Below are 22,927 nucleotides of genomic sequence, written 5' to 3'. Positions count from 1 at the left end.
AGGACATGGATTATTTTGGTTCCCATATTCCTATTTGCTATAGGTCTGGTGGGCTTAGAGGCTAGGTTTAAGGGATTTTTATTCCTGAGCCTTTTTGATGCTTCAAATTGTAAATGTGTTATTTAAAATATCTGCTTCCTTTTTTTTTTTTTTTTTTGAGATTAAAAAGGATTTATTTCTTATTTTACTTTTAAGATAACATATTTACAAGCCTCCCTCATGGTCCTCTCCTGATAGAAGATTATAAAAGTTGGATGTACGGAATTTCAGGCTATTTTCCTTCTCTTTTGCAAAAAAAAAAAAATCTAATTGGCATATGGAGTTAAAGCCAAGAGTGCTGTTTTCTGGCCATTTTTTTTTCACCTTTTAATTAAGAGCTACTGCTAGGGCAGTGGTAGCTGTTTCGCCCTCTTCCCTCTTTTGGGATTTCCTGTTTTAACCCTTTGTTGGACCTGAGGTTGGACATGCTTACTTTCCTCAGTTTTAATTTTTAGTTAGACAGGGGTTCACATTTTAGGGTCCCAATTAGGGGAAGCTAGGATATATTTAACTTGCTGTTTGGACAGCTTATGCCCTTTTACTCTAGTGTATTGGCATGCCAATATTTGTAAATTTTCATCCAGAGGTTTTAATTCTGCTTGGGTTAATTGCATATCCCTTTTTAACTTCAATTCTTTTTTTTTTTTTCTTTTTTGTAGCTGCTTGCACAGCTTTTAAGAACGGCCAGGCATTATTAAGCAGTGATATCGCTAGTTTTTACCATTTTGACCACAGAAATAAATTTCCCTTTCTGCAAACTTTTTGCAACATTCTGTATTCGTTTTAGGTTTTGTTTCACATTTTTAAATAAACTACTTTCTTTTTCATTTTAATAAAAACATTTCTCATACCCTTTACATTTAAGTTATTAAAACAATCTTGGAAACTGTTCTTAAGCAAGCATTTTATAACATACTATTACCATTAAAATTAAACTTGTTAGAATAATGCTAAATACTTAAAACACTTTAGTTAATGTATTATTGGAACAGAAATACATAATTTTTAATAAGAATTCCCAAGATAGGAGTAAAACATTTTGGGATTATTAAGAAGGAATGAGAAAAAGGTATACTATGGAGGGCATACAGTAGTGGAGGGGTTTGCAGGGTCCTGGAGATTACACCATTTATTCCCGTAATAGAGACTGAGAAGTGGGTCAGTGGCCTGGAGAATAAAGGAATGAAACGTTTTTACATGCAACAGAGCATTACCCATAGTTTCATCAGCATGATGGTGGTGACTGGAGCTCTCTCAGTACCCGGGCATCTCCACCTGTCCATCACGAGTCCCAGGAGATTGGGGAGCTCAAGCTGTGGACTGGACTGACCCTGGGAGCTTGACACTTTCTGGCTTGAAGGGGCCTGAGAGCAGCTAGACTCTCAGTGGCTTCGCTGTTTGTAAGGTGGACAGGGCTTGAGGGTTTTTCCTTTAAGGCTTTTTTTTTAGCAATTGATACGTACCTATTTAGGAGTAGGGTAGCCTCAGGCATGTCAGCCTAGAGATTAGCATAGTGCAGGAGGGCGTTTCTGAGATGGGAGAGAAAAAGAAAAGGGGGGACTTTTTTAGAATATGCATTTAGGCGCTGTTTAATTTGGGAAAGGTCAGAAAAAGAAGGAACACGGACGTAGATGGGCCCCTCCAGACACTTCTCACAAGGGGAGGATAGGCTGAGAGGAGCAGGTTCTTTGCGGGGAAGGAAAGGATGGTTGAGACTCAGGTGGAATTTGGAGGTTGGGGGGGTGTTTAACGGCTGTGGTTTAACAGCAGTTTCAGCATGGCTAGGAGGTGCCGCATAAGGAGGAGGAGGAAGGGAATTGCGGGGTCTGCGGCTATGGAGGAGGTGGGGCACAGCAGCAGCAGTGGTGTGGGGCTCTAGCAGGGCTGGGCCCAGCCGGTGCTGACTGCAACGAAGGCTGGGGCATGGGGCTAGGTGAGGACCTCAAACACGTTGAGGAGAAAATTTTTGGAAGGATTGAAGAAAGAGTTGGGAGGCTGCGGAGGAGAAGGACTTGATGAGTGGAACAAGTTGGTCAGAGAGGCAGGGAGAGAGGCAGGGCACATAACTAGAGGGATTGAAATCAGAGGAGGGTTTGGAGGCTTGGGAAGGTGGAGGGGGAGAACGGAGAAGGAGAATTTAGTAGGTGGAACAAGCCTGACAAAGGGAGGGGCAGTTACAGAGATAGAAGGAAGCCTGAATGTAGGGAATCTCAGACCATTTGCTTTTGTGTTGTATGTAATTTTTAAGACCTTGCAGAATTTGGTAATTGAAGGTTCCATTCTCTGACCACTGCCTTGGGAGGAACTGAGTTTTTCCCATAGTGAGTGCGGTTGGGTAGAGTTTTAGCAGCCTCAGATGTGAAACAAGAACAAAAGAGTCAAGCTTCCTTGAGTCTTTGCTTTTTGCTCAGAGAAAAGTGAGACCAAACTCAGGTGTCCCCGAGAATGAGGGTCTGGCCTTGGGAACAGTTTCCTTCAGCGGGGAAGGTCACCGGCCTAGTGCTAGGATTTTTGGCTGCTGAGAGAAATGAGAAATGGACAGGACCTTCTGGAAGAACCACAGAACTCACCCACAGAGTGTGAATTGGTGTCCGGTGGTGGGCGATCTGTCAGCAGTGGCAGGGTGGAAGCTCTTCATGGGTCAGTTGGTCTCCACATAACCCCCTCCTGGGTTTCAGAACTATTATATTAGAAATTTCAGGGTGCAGAGTCACAGAGGGCACAAATCCAGTTGACTTTCAGGCAGGAAAGGTTTGTTCACACAGCAGCATGGTGAGAGGCGGAAGGAAAGGTGCCACCAGCATGGCAGGGGTAAAGCTTCAACCTGCTCAAGACAAAGAGAGAGCTGTACTTATGCTTTGCTTTTGGGGGTGGTGACTTGGTAAAGATGGACAGGGGTTTAGCTGATGGGTCGAGTGGTGATTGGTCCCAGGGGTCTGTCGGGGTGGGAATTGGGAAGGAATAGCCTTGAGTCAATGGAGAAGTGAGTAGTGGGTTTTAATGCCCTTTTAAGGACTAGAACGTATATAGCTGGGGAAGGGGGGTTTGGGGCAGGATACAATGGCTGCAGTGTGTTATTCTGGCCACGAGGAAGTTTGGCGTAAAAATGGCTTGCCTAAAGTGCTCATTGTGAAGGCCTATCTGTGAATTAGAATTTTCCAACACTATCAAAATGTCTTTATATTTAAGAAAAAAGCCTTTCTCTACCCTTAGGAAAAATTAAAATTAAAATTCCTCTCAGTTTATACCTGGTAATAATAGAAAAGGGTGAAATAGGACCTAACATGCCTATATGGAGCTCTACACACCCATTTGCAACTTTTTATTTTGAAATCATGGCAAACTTACAGGGAAATTGCAAACATAATACAAAAATAATACAGAGAACTCCAATATACCCCCTTCCAAGATACCCAGATTTACCAACTTTTAACATTTTGCCATATTGATATGTCTTTTCCTTTTTGCTACCTGTTTATCTGTCTGAAAACCTTTGAGTATGGGTTGCATGTATCATGCTCCTTTACTACATAATATCACCATGTACATTTCCTAAGACAAGGATATTCACTGATATAACCACCATACATCCAGTCATCAAGTTTACAAAATTTAACATTGATAAAAAGCATACAGTCTGATTTCAATTTTTTCAAATTTCCCAATAATGTCCTTTTGGGCATTTTCTCTTCCATTATTAATTATTAGATCCAGTCCAAGATCATGTATTTCATTTAATTGTCATTGTCTCTTTAGTCTTTTTTTTTTTATTGTGAAACATATATTCAACATAATATTTCCCATCTCCCTCACTCACAAGCATACCATTCAGTTTCAATAATCACATTCACAATGTTATGCTACCTTCACCCACCCTCCATTACCAAAACTTCATCACCAAAAACAAACTCTTTACCCATTAACCAAAAACACTCTTTACCCATTAAGCAGTTAACCATGTTGTAACATGAATCTGAACTTCCTTCCTTTTTCTGGCTGAATAACATTCCATAATGTGTATATACTACATTTTGTTTATCATTTGGTCTGTTAACAGACACTTGGGTTGTTTCCACCTTTTGGCTATTGTAAATGATACTTCTATGAACATCAGTGTACATACTTTCAGATATACTGAGAAGTGGGATTGCCAGGTCATGTGGTAGCTCTGTTAACTTGTTTAGGTAGCATCAAACTGTTTTCTACAGAAGCTCCACCATTTTACATTCCCTCCTATACTGCACTAAGTTCCTATTTACCTGCACCTTTACAGGCACTTACATTCCTTTTTTTTTTTTTTTAAATAATAGCCATTCTAGTGGGTGTAAAGTGGCATCTCATTTGATTTGCATTACCATAATGGCTAATTATGTGGAGTATTGTCTCATGTGCTTATTGGCAATTTGTGTATATTCTTTGGGAAAATGTCTATTCAAGTCCTTTGCCCTCTTTTTTAGTTGGATTGTCTTTTGGTTGTTGAATTGTAGTTCTTTATACATTCTGGATATTAAACGCTTTTCAGATATGGTTTGCAACTATTTTCTCCCATTTTTGCTTCTCTTTTCACTTATTTAATGTCCTTTGATGCAGAAAAGTTTTGAATTTTGATAAGCCTATCTTTTTTTTTTGGTTCATGCTTTTGGCGTAAAGTCTAAGAATCCATTGCCTAACATAAGGTCTTAAAGATGCTTTCCTATATTTTCTTCTAAATTTTATCATTTTAGCTTATATTTAGGTCATTGATCCATACTGAGTTAATATTTCTGTATAGTGTGAGATGTAGGAGTCCATTCTTTTGTGTATAAATATCCAGTTTTTCTGCCACCATTTGTTGGAGAGACTATTTTTCCCCCCATTGAGTGGCTTGAACTCTTGGCAAAATTTAATTTAACATTTATGTGGGTTTGTTTATTTTTGAGCCCTTAATTCTATTCCATTTATCTATATGTCTGTCTGTGTGCCAGTACCATGCTGTTTTGATTAATGTAGCCTTGTAGTAAATTTTGAAATTGGGAAGTCTGAGTCTTCCAAATGGATTCTTCTTTTTCAAGATAGTTTGGTTTTCCAGATCACTTGCCGTTCCATATGAATTTATTGGTTAACTTTTCCATTTCTGTAAGAAAAAAGGTATTTTTATTGGGATTGCTATATGAATCATAAATTGCTTTGGGGAATATTGACATCATAAGAATATTAAGTCTTCCAATCCATGAGCATAGGCTATCTAACCATTTATGTAGGTCTTCTTTAGTTTTTTTCAGCAATAATTTGTCATTTTCCACATACAATTCCTTTAAATTCTTGGTTGAATTTATTGCTGTATATTTAATTCATCTACTTGCTTTCATAAATGGACTTGTTTTCTTGACTTCTTGGATTTCCTCATTGCTGGTGTTGAGAAACACTGTTGATTGTTGTCTGTTGCACTTGTACCACACCACTTTGCTAAATCTAGTAGATTTCTTGTAGATTTCTCAGGATTTTCTATATAGGATCACATCATCTGTGAATAGTTTTACTTCTTCTGTTCCAATCTGGATGGTTTTATTTCTTTTTCTTGCCTAATTTCTCTGGCTAGAACTTCCAGAACAGTGGTGAATATAAGTAGTGAAAGTGGGCATCCTTGTCTTGTACCTCATCTTTCACCCTTGAGTGTGATGTTAGTTGTGGGTTTTTCACATATGCCCTTTATCATGTAAGGAAATTCCCTTCTATTCCTAGTTTTCTGAGTGTTTTTACCAAGAAACAGTGTTGGATTTGTAAAATATTTTTCTGCATTAGGATGATAATGATTGATTTTCTTATGTTCAGCCATCTTTCCATTCCTGCGATAATGCCACTTGGTCATGGTGTATAATCTTTTCTTTCCTCATTGTATTTTTTAATGTAATTTTACTTAGTCACACTGTATACAGTCCATCCAAAGTATACAGTCAGTCAGTATCATCACATACATGTGCATTTATCACCACAATCAATTTCAGAACATTTTCATTACTTAAAAAAAAAAAAAGAAAAAAGAAACCCCAAAACAGCCCATACCCCTTTTCCTCCTATTATTGACCCCTAATATTGGTGTGGTACATTTGTTACTGTTGATGAAACAATGTTACGATATTATTGTTAACTATAATCCAGGGTTTGCAAGAATTACATTTTTCCCATATACCACTGTATTATTAACTCCATGTAATAGTGTTGTACATTTGTTCTAGTTCATGAAAGAACTTTTTAATATTTGTACTGTTAATCACAGTCATTGTCCACCACAAGATTCACTGTGATATACAGTCCCATGTTTTAACTTCTAGCTTGCTTTCTGGTGACATACATGACTCTAAACTTCCTTTTTCAACCACATTCACACATGATTCAGCACCGTTAATTATTTATTCTAATAATATGCAACCATCACCTTTATCCACTTCCAAACATTTAAATTCAGCCTAGTTAAAAATTGTGCACATATTAAGCATCTGCTCCCCATTCTATAGCCTCATTTTATATCCTGGTAACCTATAATCTAGATTTTACATGTGTGAGTTCACAAAATATAATTAGTTCATTCAGTGAGATCACACAATATTTGTCCTTTTCTGTCTGACTTATTTCACTCAACATAATGTCCTCAAGGTTCATCCATGTTATCACATGCTTCAGGACTTCATTCCTTCTTATTGCTGACTAATATTTCATCATATGTATGTACCACATTTTGTTTATCCATTCATCAGTTAATGGAGACTTGGTAATTGTGTATATACCAAGTAGCAAGATTGCCATATTGTAAGGCAACTCTATACTTAGCTTTCTGAGGAAACACCAAACTGTCTTTCACAGCAGCTACACCATTCTACATTCCCACCAGCAGTGAATAAGTGTTCCTATTTCTCCATATCCTCTCCCTACTTGTAGTGTCCTGTTTTTTTAATTGTGGTCTTCTAGTAGGTGTTAAATTACATCTCATGCTTTTGATTTGCATTTCCCTAATAGCTAGGGAAGATGAGAATCTTTTCATGTGCTTTTCAGCCATTTGTATTTCCTCTTGAGAAAACTGTCTGTTCATGTTTTTTGCCCATTTTTTAATGGGGTTGTTTGTCTTTTTATTGTTGAGTTATAGTATTTTCCTATGTATTCTGGATATCAAACTCTTACCAGATATGTGGTTTCCAAATATTTTCTCCCATTGAATCAGCTGCCTTTTCACCCTTTTGACAAAGTCTGTTGAAGCACAGAAGTATTCCATTTTGAGGAGGTCCCATTTATCTATTTTTTCTTTTGTTGCTTGTAGTTTGGGTGTAAGGGCTAAGAAAATACTGCCAATCACTAGATCTTGAAGATACTTGCCTACATTTTCTTCTAGGATTTTCATGGTACTGGCTTTTGTATATAGGTCTTTGATCTACTTTAAGTTAATTTTTTATTTTTTACATTTTTTTTACTGTGGAATGTAACATATATACAGAAAAGTAAAAACATTCCAAGTATTTAGAGAGCAAATTTCAAAGAATGTTATGGGTTACCATTCCACAATTTCAGTTATTTCCTTATTGTGAAATATATATACAGAAATGTGATAATCTTCAAAGTATAATTTAACAAGTAGCTATAGCTATAGAGCAAATTTTGAAGCATGTTATATGTTACAGTTCCACCATGTCAGTAATTTCCTTATAGCTATTCTAGTCCCTTAAAGACTATTAAAAAAAATTATATAAAAATTCAAGATTTATTAAATCCTGTTTTGTCAGTTGCTCTCCCTCTCTCATCTGATCACTGTCTCAATCTTCAGGAATATCTGGGCAGTGACCAGCCTAACTTGTTCATTTTGAAAAAGGGTGTTGACATTATGGGGAAGGGGGCTGCATCTGGTTGATGTTCTCAGAGAGGCTGCTGCCTCAGGATTTGGGGACTAACCTGGCAGAGGAACACTCTGGGGGATTTAAGTTTCTGATAAGTAAAGTTTGAGTGAAACTTTATGGAGTCTCGGATAGGGACATAGGTATTCTTCAGTATTTTGGGGACTACTGTTGGTTAGGGCATACTATGGGCATTTGGAATATCTAGCTGAAGCTTGCGTAAGAATAACATCTAGGATAGCCTCTCAACTCTGTTTGAAATCTCTTAGCCACTGAAACCTTATTTTGGTCAAAAAGGCATTCTCAATCCCTTGATGTCAGGGCCAGGCTTATTCCTGGGAGTCATGTTCCACATAGGGGGGCAGGGTAATGAATTTATTTGCAAAGTTGGACTTAGAGAGAAAAAGACCACAACAAAAGAGGTTCTCTGGCTGTGACTCCAAAGCATAATTATAGGTAGGCTTAGCCTCCTCTTTACAGCCATAAGTTTCTCTAGAGTAAGCCTCAAGATTGATGGCTTATTAAGTAGTGGGTTCCTAATTTCATATAACATATATTCTGTCCAAGGTAAACAATCAGTGTCTCAGATTATCTTCACTCAGTGTACAATCATCATCACTCTCAGTCTTAAACAAATATCATAACCCAAAACACCCTAAAGTTCTTTTATCAGCCCCTAGTTATTTATCTCTAGTATTAGTGTGGTACTGGTAAGGTAGTCTTATTAAATATAGTCTGTAATACACAATATGTAGTTTTTCCCATATACCATTCTGTTATTCTTTGTATCATTGTCATATCTTAGAAGTAGATCATGCAAGCACTTATGGGATACATATCTTTAAACATGCCCTTTCAATCATGTTTGCCTTCAAGGCAGCACTGATACTTAAAATCCCACTGATGAACTATCATCATCTCTGTCCATTCCTATACCTTTAAGTTCACCCTCATTAACATGTCTGTACATATTAGGTAATCATTCCCTTTGCTGGCTTGTGAGTCACTCTAGTTTGAGTTAATTTTTGTCAAGGGTGTGAGATAGGGGTCTTCTTTCATTCTTGGAGTATGGATATCCAATTCTCCCAGAACCATTTATTAAAGAGACTGTTCTGTCCCAATTGAGTGGTCTGGGGTGCCTTGTCAAAAATCAGTTGACCAAAGAGCTGAGGGTCTAGGTCTAAACTCTCAATTTAGTTCCACTGATCAACATGTCTTATCTTTATGCCAGTACTGTGCTGGTTTTTTTGTTGTTTGTTTTTTGTTTTTGTTTTTTTGTTTTTTTGTTTTTCTGCTTTAACCTCAGTTTGCATTTATCTTATGATGAATTTATTCCTGAGCCATTAGTTTCTGTTTCTTCAGTTTCTTCTGGGATATCTTTTTCTTCTGTACAACTTCCTCTTCTGGTTTAGCAACAATCTGTTCTTTTTCAGTAAGGATCATGTCAATGTGGCAGGGGTTGCTTATGTGTGGGTTCATCCAACCATGATCTCTGTAAGTACAGCAGCGCATCTTGGAGGCTTTATTCACCTGGATGTGTTCAGTGACCAGAGAATCTACATCTAAACCCTTAAGTTCAGCATTACTTTCTGCATTTTTAAGCATGTGCAACAAAAAATCACCTCTCCTTTTGGGCTTCCAACCCTGTATCCAGCCCCACTGTTTGGCCTGGCACACCTACCAACACCACCGTTGTAATGATGGAATGGCACACACTGCTTCTGTAAAGTGATATCTTTCAGATACTTGATGGCTTTTCAAATATGCATGCCCTTAATGACCTGAGCAGTTTCTCAGGTGTTCTTAAAGTGAACACGAAGAGTTTAACCTCTTGATTTGCATGCTTTTGTGGATTTTTCTGTGTCAAGTGAATAGTGAACCATTTTCAGAGATCACCTCGAGCTGTTTACAGGAAGAGGAGGAGCCAGTCCTCTGCTATTCTGACTATTGTGTCTTTATAATATGCTTTAAATTCAGTAAGTATGAGTCATCCCACTTCATTCTTCTTTTTCAAGATGTTTTTGGCTATTTGAGGCCTGTTCCCCTTCCAAATAAGTTTGATAATTAGCTTTTCCATTTCTGCCAAGTAGGCTGTTGGACTTTGGGATTGCATCGAATCTGTAGATGAGTTTGGATAGAATTGACATCTTAATGACATTAAGCCTTCCAATCCATGAAATGGAATGCCTTTCCATTTATTAAGTCTTCTTGGATTTATTTTAACAATGTTTTGTAGATTTCTGTTTACAGGTTCTTTATATCCTTGGTTAAGGTTATTCCTGGATATTTGCTTCTTTTAGTTGCTATTGTCAGTGGAATTTTTTTCTTGATTACCTCCTCAGATAGCTCATTACTAGTGTATAGAAACACTACTGATTTTTGTGTGTTGATCTTCTATCTCACTGTTTTGCTGAACTTGTTTATTCACTCTAGTAGTTGTAGATTTTTCAGGACTTTAAATATAGGATTATGTCACCTGCAAATAGTGAAAGGTTTACTTCTTCCTTTCTGATTTGGATGCCTTTTATTTCTTTTTCTTGCCTAATTGCTCTATCTAGAACTTCTAGCACAATGTTGAATAACAGTGGTGATGACGGGCATCCTTTTCTTGTTTCCATCTTAGAGGGAAAGCTTTCAATATCTCACCATTGAATATGATGTTATCTGTGAGTTTTTCTTATATGCCCTTTATCATGCTGAGTAAGTTTCTTTTGATTCCTAGTTTTCGAAGTGTTTTTATCAAGAAAGGATTCTGGATTTTGTCAATTGCCTTTTCTGTGTCAATTGAGAAGATTGTGGAGTTTTTCCAATTTGTAAATGTGGTGTATTACATTAATAGATTTTCTTGTGTCAAATGATCCTGCGTACCTGGGATAAAATCTTACTGGTTTTGGGAAAGAAGTAGGTTCTGCTGTTCCTTTCCTAATCTTTTTTGGAAGCTCCTTCTTGGGGCCCTTTTGTATTAAGCACTCCTCCATAGCTTGTGTTCTGCCCTCGGGCTCTGTGGACTTGGATCTGTATGTCTGAATATACATGAGTATCACAGCCCAAGGGGGCTTTCCCAGCCGACAGACCAAAAAAGATGCCAGGCACTGTCTGAGACATGAGTCTTTGTTGGGGAGTTACTTACAGGAGTAAGAAAAAGAGGCACAAACAAACAACTTTGACGACAGACCAAAAAAGATGCCAGGCACTGTCTGAGACATGAGTCTTTGTTGGGGAGTTACTTACAGGAGTAAGAAAAAGAGGCACAAACAAACGACTTTGATGACCGTGAGTGCAGAGCTCAGTGAGAAGGTAGTCCGTACTTCAGGGGGAGCAGGTCAAGCCAGTTAAAGGGTTCTGAGACAAAGACATTCCAGTGGGTATGAGAGCATAAACACGGGAAAGGGTGTCTTGTGACATAGGGAAGATTGATTGTATTGAACAGGAAAGAGGGGAGGATTATAGGTTACTTTCTCTATAACAAGAGTGATAGCATATCAGGGAGTTCTGGAAGGAGGTAAGCTGTAGATTAACATTTGGCACAGAAGGCCTGGTTTTACAAGGAGAGTAGGTTAACCCTTAACTGATCTAGGTCATTCAAGCTGCTGTGTGCACAGTCTTCTAGGCCCTTAGGGAAGGCCCTGGGGCCAGGGCTTCCCCAATGGGGATCTTTCTCACTGCTGTGAGAATTTTTGTAGCCTGTGTCCCTGTTGGGAGGTGGGAAAGATCCCACCACTGCCTCTTGGAACTTTCCAAGATGCATGGGACCGAGTGAGGGGGATAGAAGAAGACCAGCCAGTCTAGGACAGCAGTTTCCTACCTGATATTTTTCTCTCTCTTCGATTCAGCATTTGTAGAATCCCTCTTCAGTCTCTACCTCCCTCCAAAGTTCTAAGCAAGTGAGATTAGTCCTTTTTGTCGTTGAATTGGGGGAGGGTTTTCAGAGGATGTCTTACATCGCTTTGTTGATGACATTGCTCCTAAAATCCTTTTAATTTGCTCTTAGACTTGATTTGCTAGTATTTTGTTAAGGAGTTTTATTTACATCTGTATTCCAAAGGGATATTAGTCTGTTAATTTTCTTTTCTTGTAGGATCTAGCTCTGGTATTATTGTGATTTGGCCTCATGGAATATGCTAGGAAGTGTTTCTTCCTCCTCAATTTTTTTGTAAGAGTTTCAGCAGGATTGATGTTAATTCTCCTTTGAATGTTTGGTAAAATTCACCAATGAAGCCATCTGATCAAGGCTTCTCTTTGTTGGATGATTTTTTTTATTAAATCTCTAGTTGTTATTGGTCTGTTGAGAGCTTCTATTTATTTTTGAGTCAGTTTAGGTCATTTGTATATTTCTAGGAATTTGTCCATGTTATCTGGGCTAATTTGTTGGCATTTATAATACCCTCTTATAATAAATCTCTTTTGTTTCTGTGGGATTGGTAGTATGGTACCTCCTTTCATTTCCGATTTCAGTTATTTTTGTCTTCTCTCATTTCCCAAGATTTACTTGGGAAGATACTCTCTGGTGTGCCCCTTCTCCCAGAGTTTGCCCTATAGGCAAAAGCAGCTTGAGACAATGAAGGGAGTGTAAGAAAACATAGAGGTGGACAATCTGGGGCAAAGACTTGCCAGCTTCAAACACTTGGAAATGGGAGGGCTGTCTCCTGGGAAAGAAAGGGGACAACCAAACGCCTGTAAACTCCAAAGCAACCAACAAGTTAAAGCCCAGGACATGATAGAGGCCCAGAAAGACAATGAAAACCCTATACACTACATTTGCCTGAGGCAGACCTTCCTGATAGGAGGGCTGAAGCTCAAGGAATCTCTCTTATCACCAGCTGGTTACAAAATCAAGAAAGAAGCTATCTCAGGGAATAAATCCCAGAGTTAACACTTTAAAATATTAAAACGTACAGTGTACAACAAACAGGACAAACGAAGTACAGGACAAATAAAGAGACAGGAAATGATGGCCCATTAAAGATCCAGAAAACACCAATGCAGATGACATGAATGTGGACATACCAAACAGAGCCTTAAAAAAAAAATGTTCTTAAAAATGCTCAAGGGGATGAAGGAACGTACAGAGAAAGAACTAAAGGATATCAGAAAAGCAATCAATGAGAAATATAAGACCCTAGTAAAGAGAAATTTTATAAAGGAACCAAACAGAACTACTGGAGTTGAACACCACAGTAACTGAAATGAAAAATTCCCAGGAGGGTTTCAAAGGAGCTTGGAGCTGGCAAAAGAAAGAATCAGTGAGCTCAAAGACAAGACACTTGAAATGAGTCAGGCTGAGGAACAGAAAGGAAAAAAAATTATAAAAAGCAAAAATAGTCTAAGACATCTCTAAGACACCATTAGATGTACTGGTATACACATTATGGGAGTCCCAGAAGGAAAAGAAAGAAAGAAAGGGGCAGAAGGACTATTCAAAGAAATGATGACAGAGAACTTCCCAAACTCAGCAAAAGATGTGAATATGCATATCCGAGAAGCCCAGTAAACACCAAAAAGGATAAATATGGGAAAAAAAACAAACACCCCATCATATATGTGTGATCAGACACTATCAAATGCAAAGGACAAGGAGAGTTTGAAAGCAATGTGTTATGTACAAGGTAGCCCCATTTAGATTGAATATTGATTTCTCCTCAGAAACTATAGAGGCAAGAAGGCAGTGGGTTGAAATACTTAAAAAGTGCTGAAATAAAACAGCTGCCAATCAAGAATTCTATGTTCTGCAAGACTCTCAAAAATGAGGGAGAGATTAAGACATTTTCAGAGAAACAAAAATTGAGGTAGTTCACCACCACTAGACCTGCCCTACAAGCAATGCTAAAGGGAGTTCTTCAGACTTCAAGGAAAGGACGTTAGCAGTGGTTCAAAAATTTCTTTATTAGCAGCATAAAGAAATAAAGACCTGCAGTAAAGGTAACCAACTGGGTAACTACAAATGCCAGTATTATATAGCACATTGTTTCATATGTAACTCCACTTCTTCCTATAGGTGCTGTAATGCAAATGTATAAAACATCATGGTAAGTCTATGCTTTTGGATATAACCACAAGGAAAATAAATGAGAAATATATCCAGATAGAAATAAGGAGGGACTCACTATGGTACAACACAAAAAGAAAAAATATATAAGTAGGCATTAACAGAAGAATTGAGGGACAAAGAAGGTATAAGACATACAAGACATACAAAGGCTAAATAGCAAAATGGTAGAAGAAAATCCTGCATTATCAGTAGTGACTAAATGGATTAAACTCTCCAATCAAAAGGCAGACATTGGCAGAATGGAGCAAAAAGCATGATCCAACTATATGCTATCTTCAGGAGACTCACCTTAAATTCAAAGATACAAGTAGGTTAAAAATGAAAGGATGGAAAAAATATATATACCCTGCAAGCAGGAAACAAAAGAGAGCTGGGGTAGCTATACTAGTATCAGACAAAATAAACCTTAAATAAAAAACAGTTACAAGGGACAAAGTCAATCATTATATACTAAAAACAGGCACTATTCAACAAGAAGATGTAACAATTATAAGTATATATACACTTAACAGCAGAGCCCCAAAACATATGAAGCAAATACTAGCAGATTTGAAGGGAGAAACTGATGGTTCTACATTAATAATAGGAGACTTTAATACACCACTTGCTTTAAAGGATAGAACATCAAGTCAGAAGGTCAATAAGGAAATAGAAGACTTGAATGATACCCTAAACCAACTAGACCTAACATACATGTATAGAATACTTCACCCAACAAAAACAGAACATTCTTCTCAAGGGCACATGGATCATTCTCCTGGATAGACCATATGTTGGGTCACAAAACAAGTCTCAATAAATTAAAAAATACTGAAGTCATACAATGTATATTTCCCAACCACAATGGAATAAAGCTAGAAATCAGTAACAAATGGAGACATGGAAGATTCACAAATCCTTGGAAATTAAACAACATACTCTTAAACAACCAATGGGGTAAGGAAGAAATCAGAAGTGAGATTAGGAAATATCTCGAGGCAAATGAAAATAAAAATACAATATAATAAAACTTATGGGCTGCAGCAAAGGCAGTACTGAGAGGGAAGTTAATAGCTCTAAGTGTTTACATTAAAAAAGAAGAAAGACTTATTGACTGTATACTTTAGATGGAGTGTATGGTGTGTGAATAAAATTGTGGAGGAAAAAAAAGAAAAAGAAAAGCTTCAAATCAGAGACCTAATCTCAAAACTGGAAGAACTTGAAAAAGAAGCCCAAATTAAATCCAAAGCTTGCAGAAGGAAGCCTATAACGAAGATTAGAGCAGAGATAAATGAATAGAAAACAAACAAACAAACAAAAACAATATAGAATCAACAAAACCAAAAGTTGGTTCTTTGACTAGATCAATAAAATTGACAAACCTTTAGCTAGACTGACAGAGAGAAAAGAAAGGATACAAATAACAAAAATCAGGTATGATAGAGGGGACATTACTACCAACCCCATTGAAATAAAAAGGGCTATAAGAGGATACTATGAACAACTGTATGCCAAATTAGGTAACCTAGGTGAAATGGAGAAATTCTTAGAAACAAACAAACAACATACATTGACTGAAAAAGAAATAAAAGATCTCAACAAATGTATAACCATTAGAAGACATTGAACCAGTAATCAAAAACCTCCCAAAAAAGAAAAACCCAGTACCACATGGCTTCACAGGGAAATTCTACCAAACATTCCAAGAAGATTTAACTCCAGTTCTGCCCAAACTCTTCAAAAAAACTGAAGAAGAGGAACCACTCCCTAAATTCATTCCACAAGGCCAACATCACTGTCATATCAAAGCCAAAGGTACCATAAGCAAAGAAAACTACAGACCAGTGTCCCTTACAAATATAGAGGCAAAATTCCTCAACAGAATACTAGCAGACCGAATCCAACAGCATATTAAAAGAATTATACACCATGATCAGGTGGGATTTATCCTTAGTATGCAGGAATAAAATCAATTAATGTAATATACCACATTAATACAATGAAGGAAAAAGAATCACGTGAAAAACAATCACACGATCATCTTGATGCAGAAAGGACATTTGACAAAATCTAGCACCCCTTCTTGATAAAAACACTTAGGAATACAAGGAAACTTCTTCAGCATGGTAAAGGGCATATATGAAAAGCTCAGAGTTAACATCCTACTTAATGGTGAGAGACTGAAAGCTTTTCCTCTAAAATTGGGAACAAGGCAGGGATGCCCACCGTCACTACTGTACTGGGAGTTCTTGCCAGAGCAATTAGATAAGAAGAAATAAAGGCATCCATATTTGAAAGGAACAAGTAAAACTTTCCCTGTTTGCAGATGACATGATTCTCTATACAGAAAAATCTGAAAAATCACAGTTCCTGGTGTTAATAAATGAATTCAGCAAAGTAGTGGGGTAAAAGAGCAATACCCAAGAATCAGTAGTGTTTGTACACACAAGCAATGAACAATTGGAAGAAGAAATCAGGAAAAAAATTCCATTCTCAATAACAACTAAAAGAATCAAATATCTAGCAGTAAATCTATTCAGGGGTGTAAAGGGACTTGTACACAGAAAACTACAAAGCATTGCTAAAAGTAATCAAAGAAGACCTAAATAAATGGAAGGACATTCCATGTTCATGCATTGGAAGACTAAATATCATTAAGGTGTCAGTCCTATCCGAAGCAATTTATAGATTCAACACAATCTCAATCAAAATTCTAAGTCTTCTTTGTAGAAATGGAAAAACCAATCATCTTGGCTTTTCATCTTGAAAAAGAATTATGAAGTTCGAGGGCTTGCCCTTCCCAATCTTCAAACATATTACCAAGCGACAGTAATCAAAGCAGCATGGTACTGGCACAAGGACAAACATTTAGACCAATGGAATCAAACTGAGAGCTCAGAAATCAACCTTCACATTTATGACCAACTGATTTCTACAGGGGGGCAAAGGCTGCTCAATTGGGAAACAGTAGTTTCTTCAACAAATGGTGCTGAAAAAACTGGATCTCCATTTGCAAAAAAAGAGAAAAAAAAAGAGGATCCCTATCTCACATGTTTTACAAAAATCAACTCAAAAGGAATCAGCGACCTAAATATAAGAACCAGAACTATAGAACTCAAAGAATACGTAGGGAAGCATCTTCAAGATCTTGTGGTAGGCAGTGGTTTCTTAGACTTTACACCCAAAACACAAGGTATGAAAGAAAAAATAGACAAATGGGACCTTATCAAAATTAAAACTTTTGTGCCTCAAGGGACTTGATCATGAATGTAAAACTACCTATACAATAGGAGAAAACCTTCAGAAACCATGTGTCCAATAAAGGTTTAATATCCTGAATATATAAAGAAATCCTTCAACTTAACAACAAAAAGACAAACAACCCAATTTTAAAATGGGCAAAAGACTTGAATAGACATCTGTCCAAAGAGGATATACAAATGGCCAGGAAGCACATGAAAAGATACTCAACATCATTAGCAGTCAGGGAAACACAAATCAAAACCACAATGAGATACCTTTTCACATCCATTAGAATAACTATTTAAAAAAAAAAAACAGAAAATAGCAAGTGTTGGAGAGGATATGGAGAAATGGGAAGTCATTCATCACAGGTAGCAATGTAAAATGGTGCAGCCCTTGTGGAAGACAGTTTGGCGGTTCCTCAGAAAGCTAAGTATAGATCTACCATATGACCCAGCAAATCCTATTACTAGGTATACACCCAAAAGAATTGAAAGCAGGGACTCAAACAGATAGTTGCACAGCAGTGTTCATAGAGGCTTTATTTACAAAAGCCAAAAGATGTAAACAACTCAGGTGTCCCTCAGTGGATAAACAAAATGTAGTATATGCATACAATGGAATATTATTCAGTCAGAAAAGGAAAGAAGGTCTGATACAGACAACAACCTGGGTGAACCTTAAAGACATCAAGTTGAGTGAAATAAGCCAGACACTAAAACACAAATATTGTATGATCTCACTGATTGGAAATAATTAGAATAAGCAAACTCATAGAGTCAGAATCTAGATTATAGGTGACCAGGGGATGGGGTGGGGATAGGGATGGGAAAGTGAAGGCTTAAAATGTACAGGGTTTCTATTTGGAATAATGGAAATGTTTTGGTAATAGATGGTTGTTTTGGTAGCCCAACATTGTGAACGTAATTAACAGCACTGAAATATATATCTGAATGTGATTAAAATGGAAAATGTTAGACTGTATATAGGGTAACAGAATAATTTTTTTTTTTTTAATCCATGGAACTATACTACACAGTGACCCCTAAGTTAAAACATGGACTGTAGTTAATAGTACAGTTATCAAAATAGGCTATCATCAACTGTAACAGATGTTCCACACCAATGCAAGTTGTTAGTAAGAGGGTGGTTTATGAGAATTCTATATTTTATGCATGATTGCTTTATAAACCCAAAATTTCTCTAAGAAAGAAAAAAAAAAAACAGAGAGAATAGAATCCTGAGACATCTCACTCCACTATATTGGTGACATCACTTTCTTCTCACCTATTTTTGATAATATTTTGAGCCAAGCTTTAAAAACAGATATTTTGCAACTAAAATATCCAATAGACCATTCTTTTATCATCTATAAGATAGATTTTAAAAAGTGTTTTAAGTATTTTATCACTAATGGTTTTGAAATTAAAATGTAAAGCTATAAAGAGCCTATTAAAACCTATAGCATTTAGTCTACAATCTGTGTAACTACTCTCTCTGTTCTATGATTGATATAGTCTTTTGGTATTTCAGTTACAAGAAACTTTACCTCAGAAAATGTTTGCAGCCTCCAGTGGAATCAACCATACAATGGCTCCAATTTATCCAAGTTCTAACACATTAGTGGAAATGACTCTTGGGTAAGAAATTTATATTTGGCAATATAATGTTTCATTTGCTTTTATTTCAGTTTGTGATCTTGCTCTTACATTTTGAAATTTTTGATGTTTCCTATGACTACAGTGTTATTAAATGGGTTAGTTAAATCTACAGAACTGAAATAAAAATATAATTATAAAACAATTGTGTACATGTTTTGAACAGAGGTGCATATTCATTTATCTGCTTATTTTATATGTACAGTATGAAGAAATTAAAGGAAGAAATGGAAGGAGTGGTTAAAGAACTTGCCGAAAATAATCATATTTTGGAAAGGTGAGCAATATATATCATACTGCTCTGTGATTTTATATGGAATTGAGTACATCTTATTTATACTTGTATCTGTCACCTTTTATTGATAGCTTAAGCAGTAGAAAAGAGATTGAAACCAGAACCCTTGTTTTCTCTCATTGTGATTGTGAATTCATTAATGCCCATTTCTGCGTTTGGGGTTATTTGGATAAAGACCAGTCAACTATGATTCCATTTTATAGAAGCACTGGTTAATAAAATTATTTGCGTATTTGAATCAGTTTGCAAAAACCAAAATCTGTTGCCCATTGTTTTCTATAACATTTTTCTTATTAGAATCATAATTTTCTATTTTAGGAATCAGAGTTACTGATAAGACAGATACAAGCACTCTGATTGGTGCTGCGTAACTTACAGAGCCCTCTGCAAATCTCATAGCATATAAATACCAATGGAAATGCAGTTCTTTGCGCTGCAGTGTGACTGCTCATCATCTACAAAGTGCTAATAAATCAGGGAGAAAGAGACTTTGAAAAGGTACAATGCCAAAGAAAGCCATTTTTGGATGGCTGTTTACTCATTCTAGTTACTCAGAGAAATTAAGTCATATTTGGCTCTGTAATGGAACCCTTCTCTTTTGGCCCTTAGGTGCTCCTCTACAGGTTCCCTAACCCTAATAACACTAATAAAAATGTTTCACATTAAAATGATACTTTGTGTCTTTGAGGGCACTTTCAAATTGCATTATCTGACTTGATGTGCATTACAACCTTGTAAGGTAGCAATGCATAGTCTTTCCCATGTTGTACAAGTATTTGGGAAAATAAGCTGGAGCTAAAACCCAGCCTCCTATCTCCTCATGTAATCTTTCCCCCATTATAACTTTTTTCTCATATAAAAATACCTAAGACTTGGAAAGATTAACTGTCAGGAAGTCATATGATTTTTGACCTATGTACAGAAAGTTATCAGATACTTTAGTATTATCTAATTTTTTGAATTATGAATTGGTGTTCAGAAGACATTCTATAAAAATTTCAAACAATATATATTTGTAAAAACTTGAAAATGAAAGACTCCGTCCTGCCATTCCTCATGCCTGCCCTCTGCCAGGATAATCACTATTAATAGTTTCATGTCTGTGTGTGTGTTATACCCTTGTCAACACTGAATATTATCAGTCTTTTAAGTGTTTGTCCATTTGTTTAGTGAAAACTGTTTTCTTTTTTAAAATTTGCATTTCTTTGGTTAATAGTGATGGCAAGCATCTTTTTATAAATTTATTAAATTTTTTCTATGAATTACCTGTTTTTATCTTTTTTCCTATTGGTTTATAGAAACTATATAGTAATTATTTAATTTTTATAGTATCTAGTTTACAGTTTCTTTACAATTTCATCTAAATTCTAAGTGTGTATTCTATTGGGCTAAAGACCAACAAGTAGCAGAAACAAAATATCTTTAGCAAACTTTTATATTAGTCATTTATGCCTTGTGGAATAAAACCCCCAATTTCCATAGTATGTCCAATAGGTCGATACCCCCTCTGTTTTATTTGCAAATCTATTTGACAATATAGGAGTGCTATAGTATGGCATAATCTTAAATGTTAAGCAACAACCGAAGAATTTGTGACAGAACTAGTAATAGAAGCAAGGTCTTGCACAGAGTATTGTATCTCTGTTCAGAGTAGCCACATAGATTTCCTGCTACCACTTCAGATTTTGTACATCTGGAGTCATTTAATATCATCCTTCCAAATGAGTTTCCCCTATAATTTACTCATCCTCTTCAGGGAAACCACCTTTCTCCTACTTCATGAACAAACAGCTCTATACACTTTTCTCTATTCCCTCTCATCAAGTTTGGTAATCTTCCTTCAAAATATTTCCATATTCCCTCTCCTCACCATAATTCAGAACTCCTTTCCCCCTCACAGTTGAGCTTAGGTAATAACCTACTAACTTATTTCCTTCATGCTAGGCCCTTCTCATCTGTTGTGGATACTACAGCCAAAATAGTCTCCCCAAATACTGGTCTAGCCATGCTACTCTCTTGGCTCAAAAACCTCTAAGCTCCTGTAACTTAAAAGGTCAAGTCAGAATTCACACTTCCTATCAAAGAATATGACAATCTAGTCCCAGCCTATTCTCCCAACTTTGTTTACCAGTACTCCCCAAAATAACATTCTGTTCTAGCAAGGTTCCATTCATCACGGTCTCTTAGGTATCTCAAACTTATTCCCAAATCCACATCTTTGCTTATACTTCCCATCCCACCCCACCAAAAAAATTATTGAATTCTTATCAACAGTCTCTGGGCTACATCGCTCCCCATTTTCTTAAGACATCTTACCCAGCCGCTACATGGTATATTTTTATATATTTATTATTTAAGTACTGTTTCAAAGTAAGAAATAGAGCAAATCATAGTTACTTAAAGTCTTTAAAAATAACTGTTCCTCTGAAAGGTTTTTTATATTCCTCTCTAAAATCTTGGGGACTAAATAAATGCATATTTGAAATTGCTTTTTTATTTTTCTTTGCTTTAGGTTTGGCTCTTTGACCATGGATGGTGGCCTTCGTAATGTTGACTGTCTTTAGCTTTCTAAGAAGCTTGAGAAAGTTTCAGTTTGCACAAGAAAATACCGTGTGGGCATTAAATGAATGCCACTGTATGTGGTCTCTTATTTCTACAATTCAGTATTTGATGTAGGCATGTAAATATGTACTATATTGTAAAAACATAAAATATATATATAAATTTTTGGCTGCTGTTAAGATGTCTTTTACCTTTTAAAATATATAATTATGTGAGAAAATTGGTCCTCAGTGAGCACTAGAAGAAAGTAATGACCAATATGGTAAGACAGTTTCTCTACTTTTCTGAATAGGGCTAACTAGATCATATTTTTCTGACTCCCTGTTGGAAATATTTTTAAGTGGAACCAAAATTGGCATCTTTACAAATTAGAAAAGACTGAGAGTTGACATGTTTGTAAGTGGTAGACTGGAGAGGTGTCTGCTGTCACTGGGGAGCAGGACTGAATGACTTTTACGAGTATCACAGTCTTTTCAAGGATAAAGTGGCATTATTTCATTTTACAATGTGCCCAGAGTCCCAGTTATCCTTGTATCTGTTTAATTTCAGATGAATTATTGATCAAAAATTTTAGGTGATTTAATTATTAAAAACCACTCATTTTCTTTGTGCCATAAATGTATAACTGTCAAAAATTTTAGGGTCATTTCAACTGTTTTAAGCTATATATTTCTTCTTTATTTTAATTCTGCTTACTTATTTCATGGAAAATATTAATAAATTTCTCAATTTTAAGGTAGAGTGTGTTTATTTTTCAGTTTGAAAAACAAAAGTTATCCTTTTAAAAATATAATGTGGGTGGTGATGGTAAATTATTCTCAGAATATTGGATTGTGGGACAATTTTGAGTCTCTTATAAATCCATTGATTACAAATTTAGAAGTTATTTTATAAATTGATGCTATGCAAATTCAAGGAAGCATTCTCTTTGAAAAATCTACCCAGAGTTCCAGACTAAAAGCTTATGCTTAGCGAGAAATTATTTCAGATACCTACAATTTTTATTGGTTTTGGTTTCTGGCTTATCAGAACATTGAAGTATGATTATGCACAATCTGCATATCATAAAGATATCATGTCCTAAAGAGTAAAGTTGATTATCATGAGCATTGAAAAATCATTTTAAAAACTGAAAATGGATTAGAATTTTATTTAAGATAATTGAGATATTATCATAGTGGGGAATATTAAGTGTCCCATTACACACAGAAATACACGCATGGGTAAGTGATTATACAAATTT

General features: G+C 36.3%; 1 protein-coding gene across 2 annotated transcripts in view; it reads left to right on the top strand.

Annotated features, from left to right (window-relative positions):
• Positions 1 to 22,419, top strand: part of TBK1 (TANK binding kinase 1) — an 83,803-nt gene extending 61,384 nt beyond the window's left edge. For both annotated transcript variants that reach the window (XM_037846460.1, XM_037846461.1), the window contains 3 exons: positions 18,703 to 18,809; positions 19,033 to 19,104; positions 21,635 to 22,419. In XM_037846460.1, the coding sequence (XP_037702388.1) occupies positions 18,703 to 18,809; positions 19,033 to 19,104; positions 21,635 to 21,686 (231 nt within the window). In that variant the 3' untranslated portion in view covers positions 21,687 to 22,419. The remainder of the gene's footprint in view (positions 1 to 18,702; positions 18,810 to 19,032; positions 19,105 to 21,634) is intronic.
• The last annotated feature ends 508 nt before the right edge of the window (positions 22,420 to 22,927 follow it).

The sequence above is a fragment of the Choloepus didactylus genome, chromosome 8 (genome assembly GCF_015220235.1).
Source record: "Choloepus didactylus isolate mChoDid1 chromosome 8, mChoDid1.pri, whole genome shotgun sequence".
Classification (NCBI taxonomy): Eukaryota; Metazoa; Chordata; class Mammalia; order Pilosa; family Megalonychidae; genus Choloepus; species Choloepus didactylus.
This window is presented reverse-complemented; position numbering and strand designations above follow the sequence as displayed.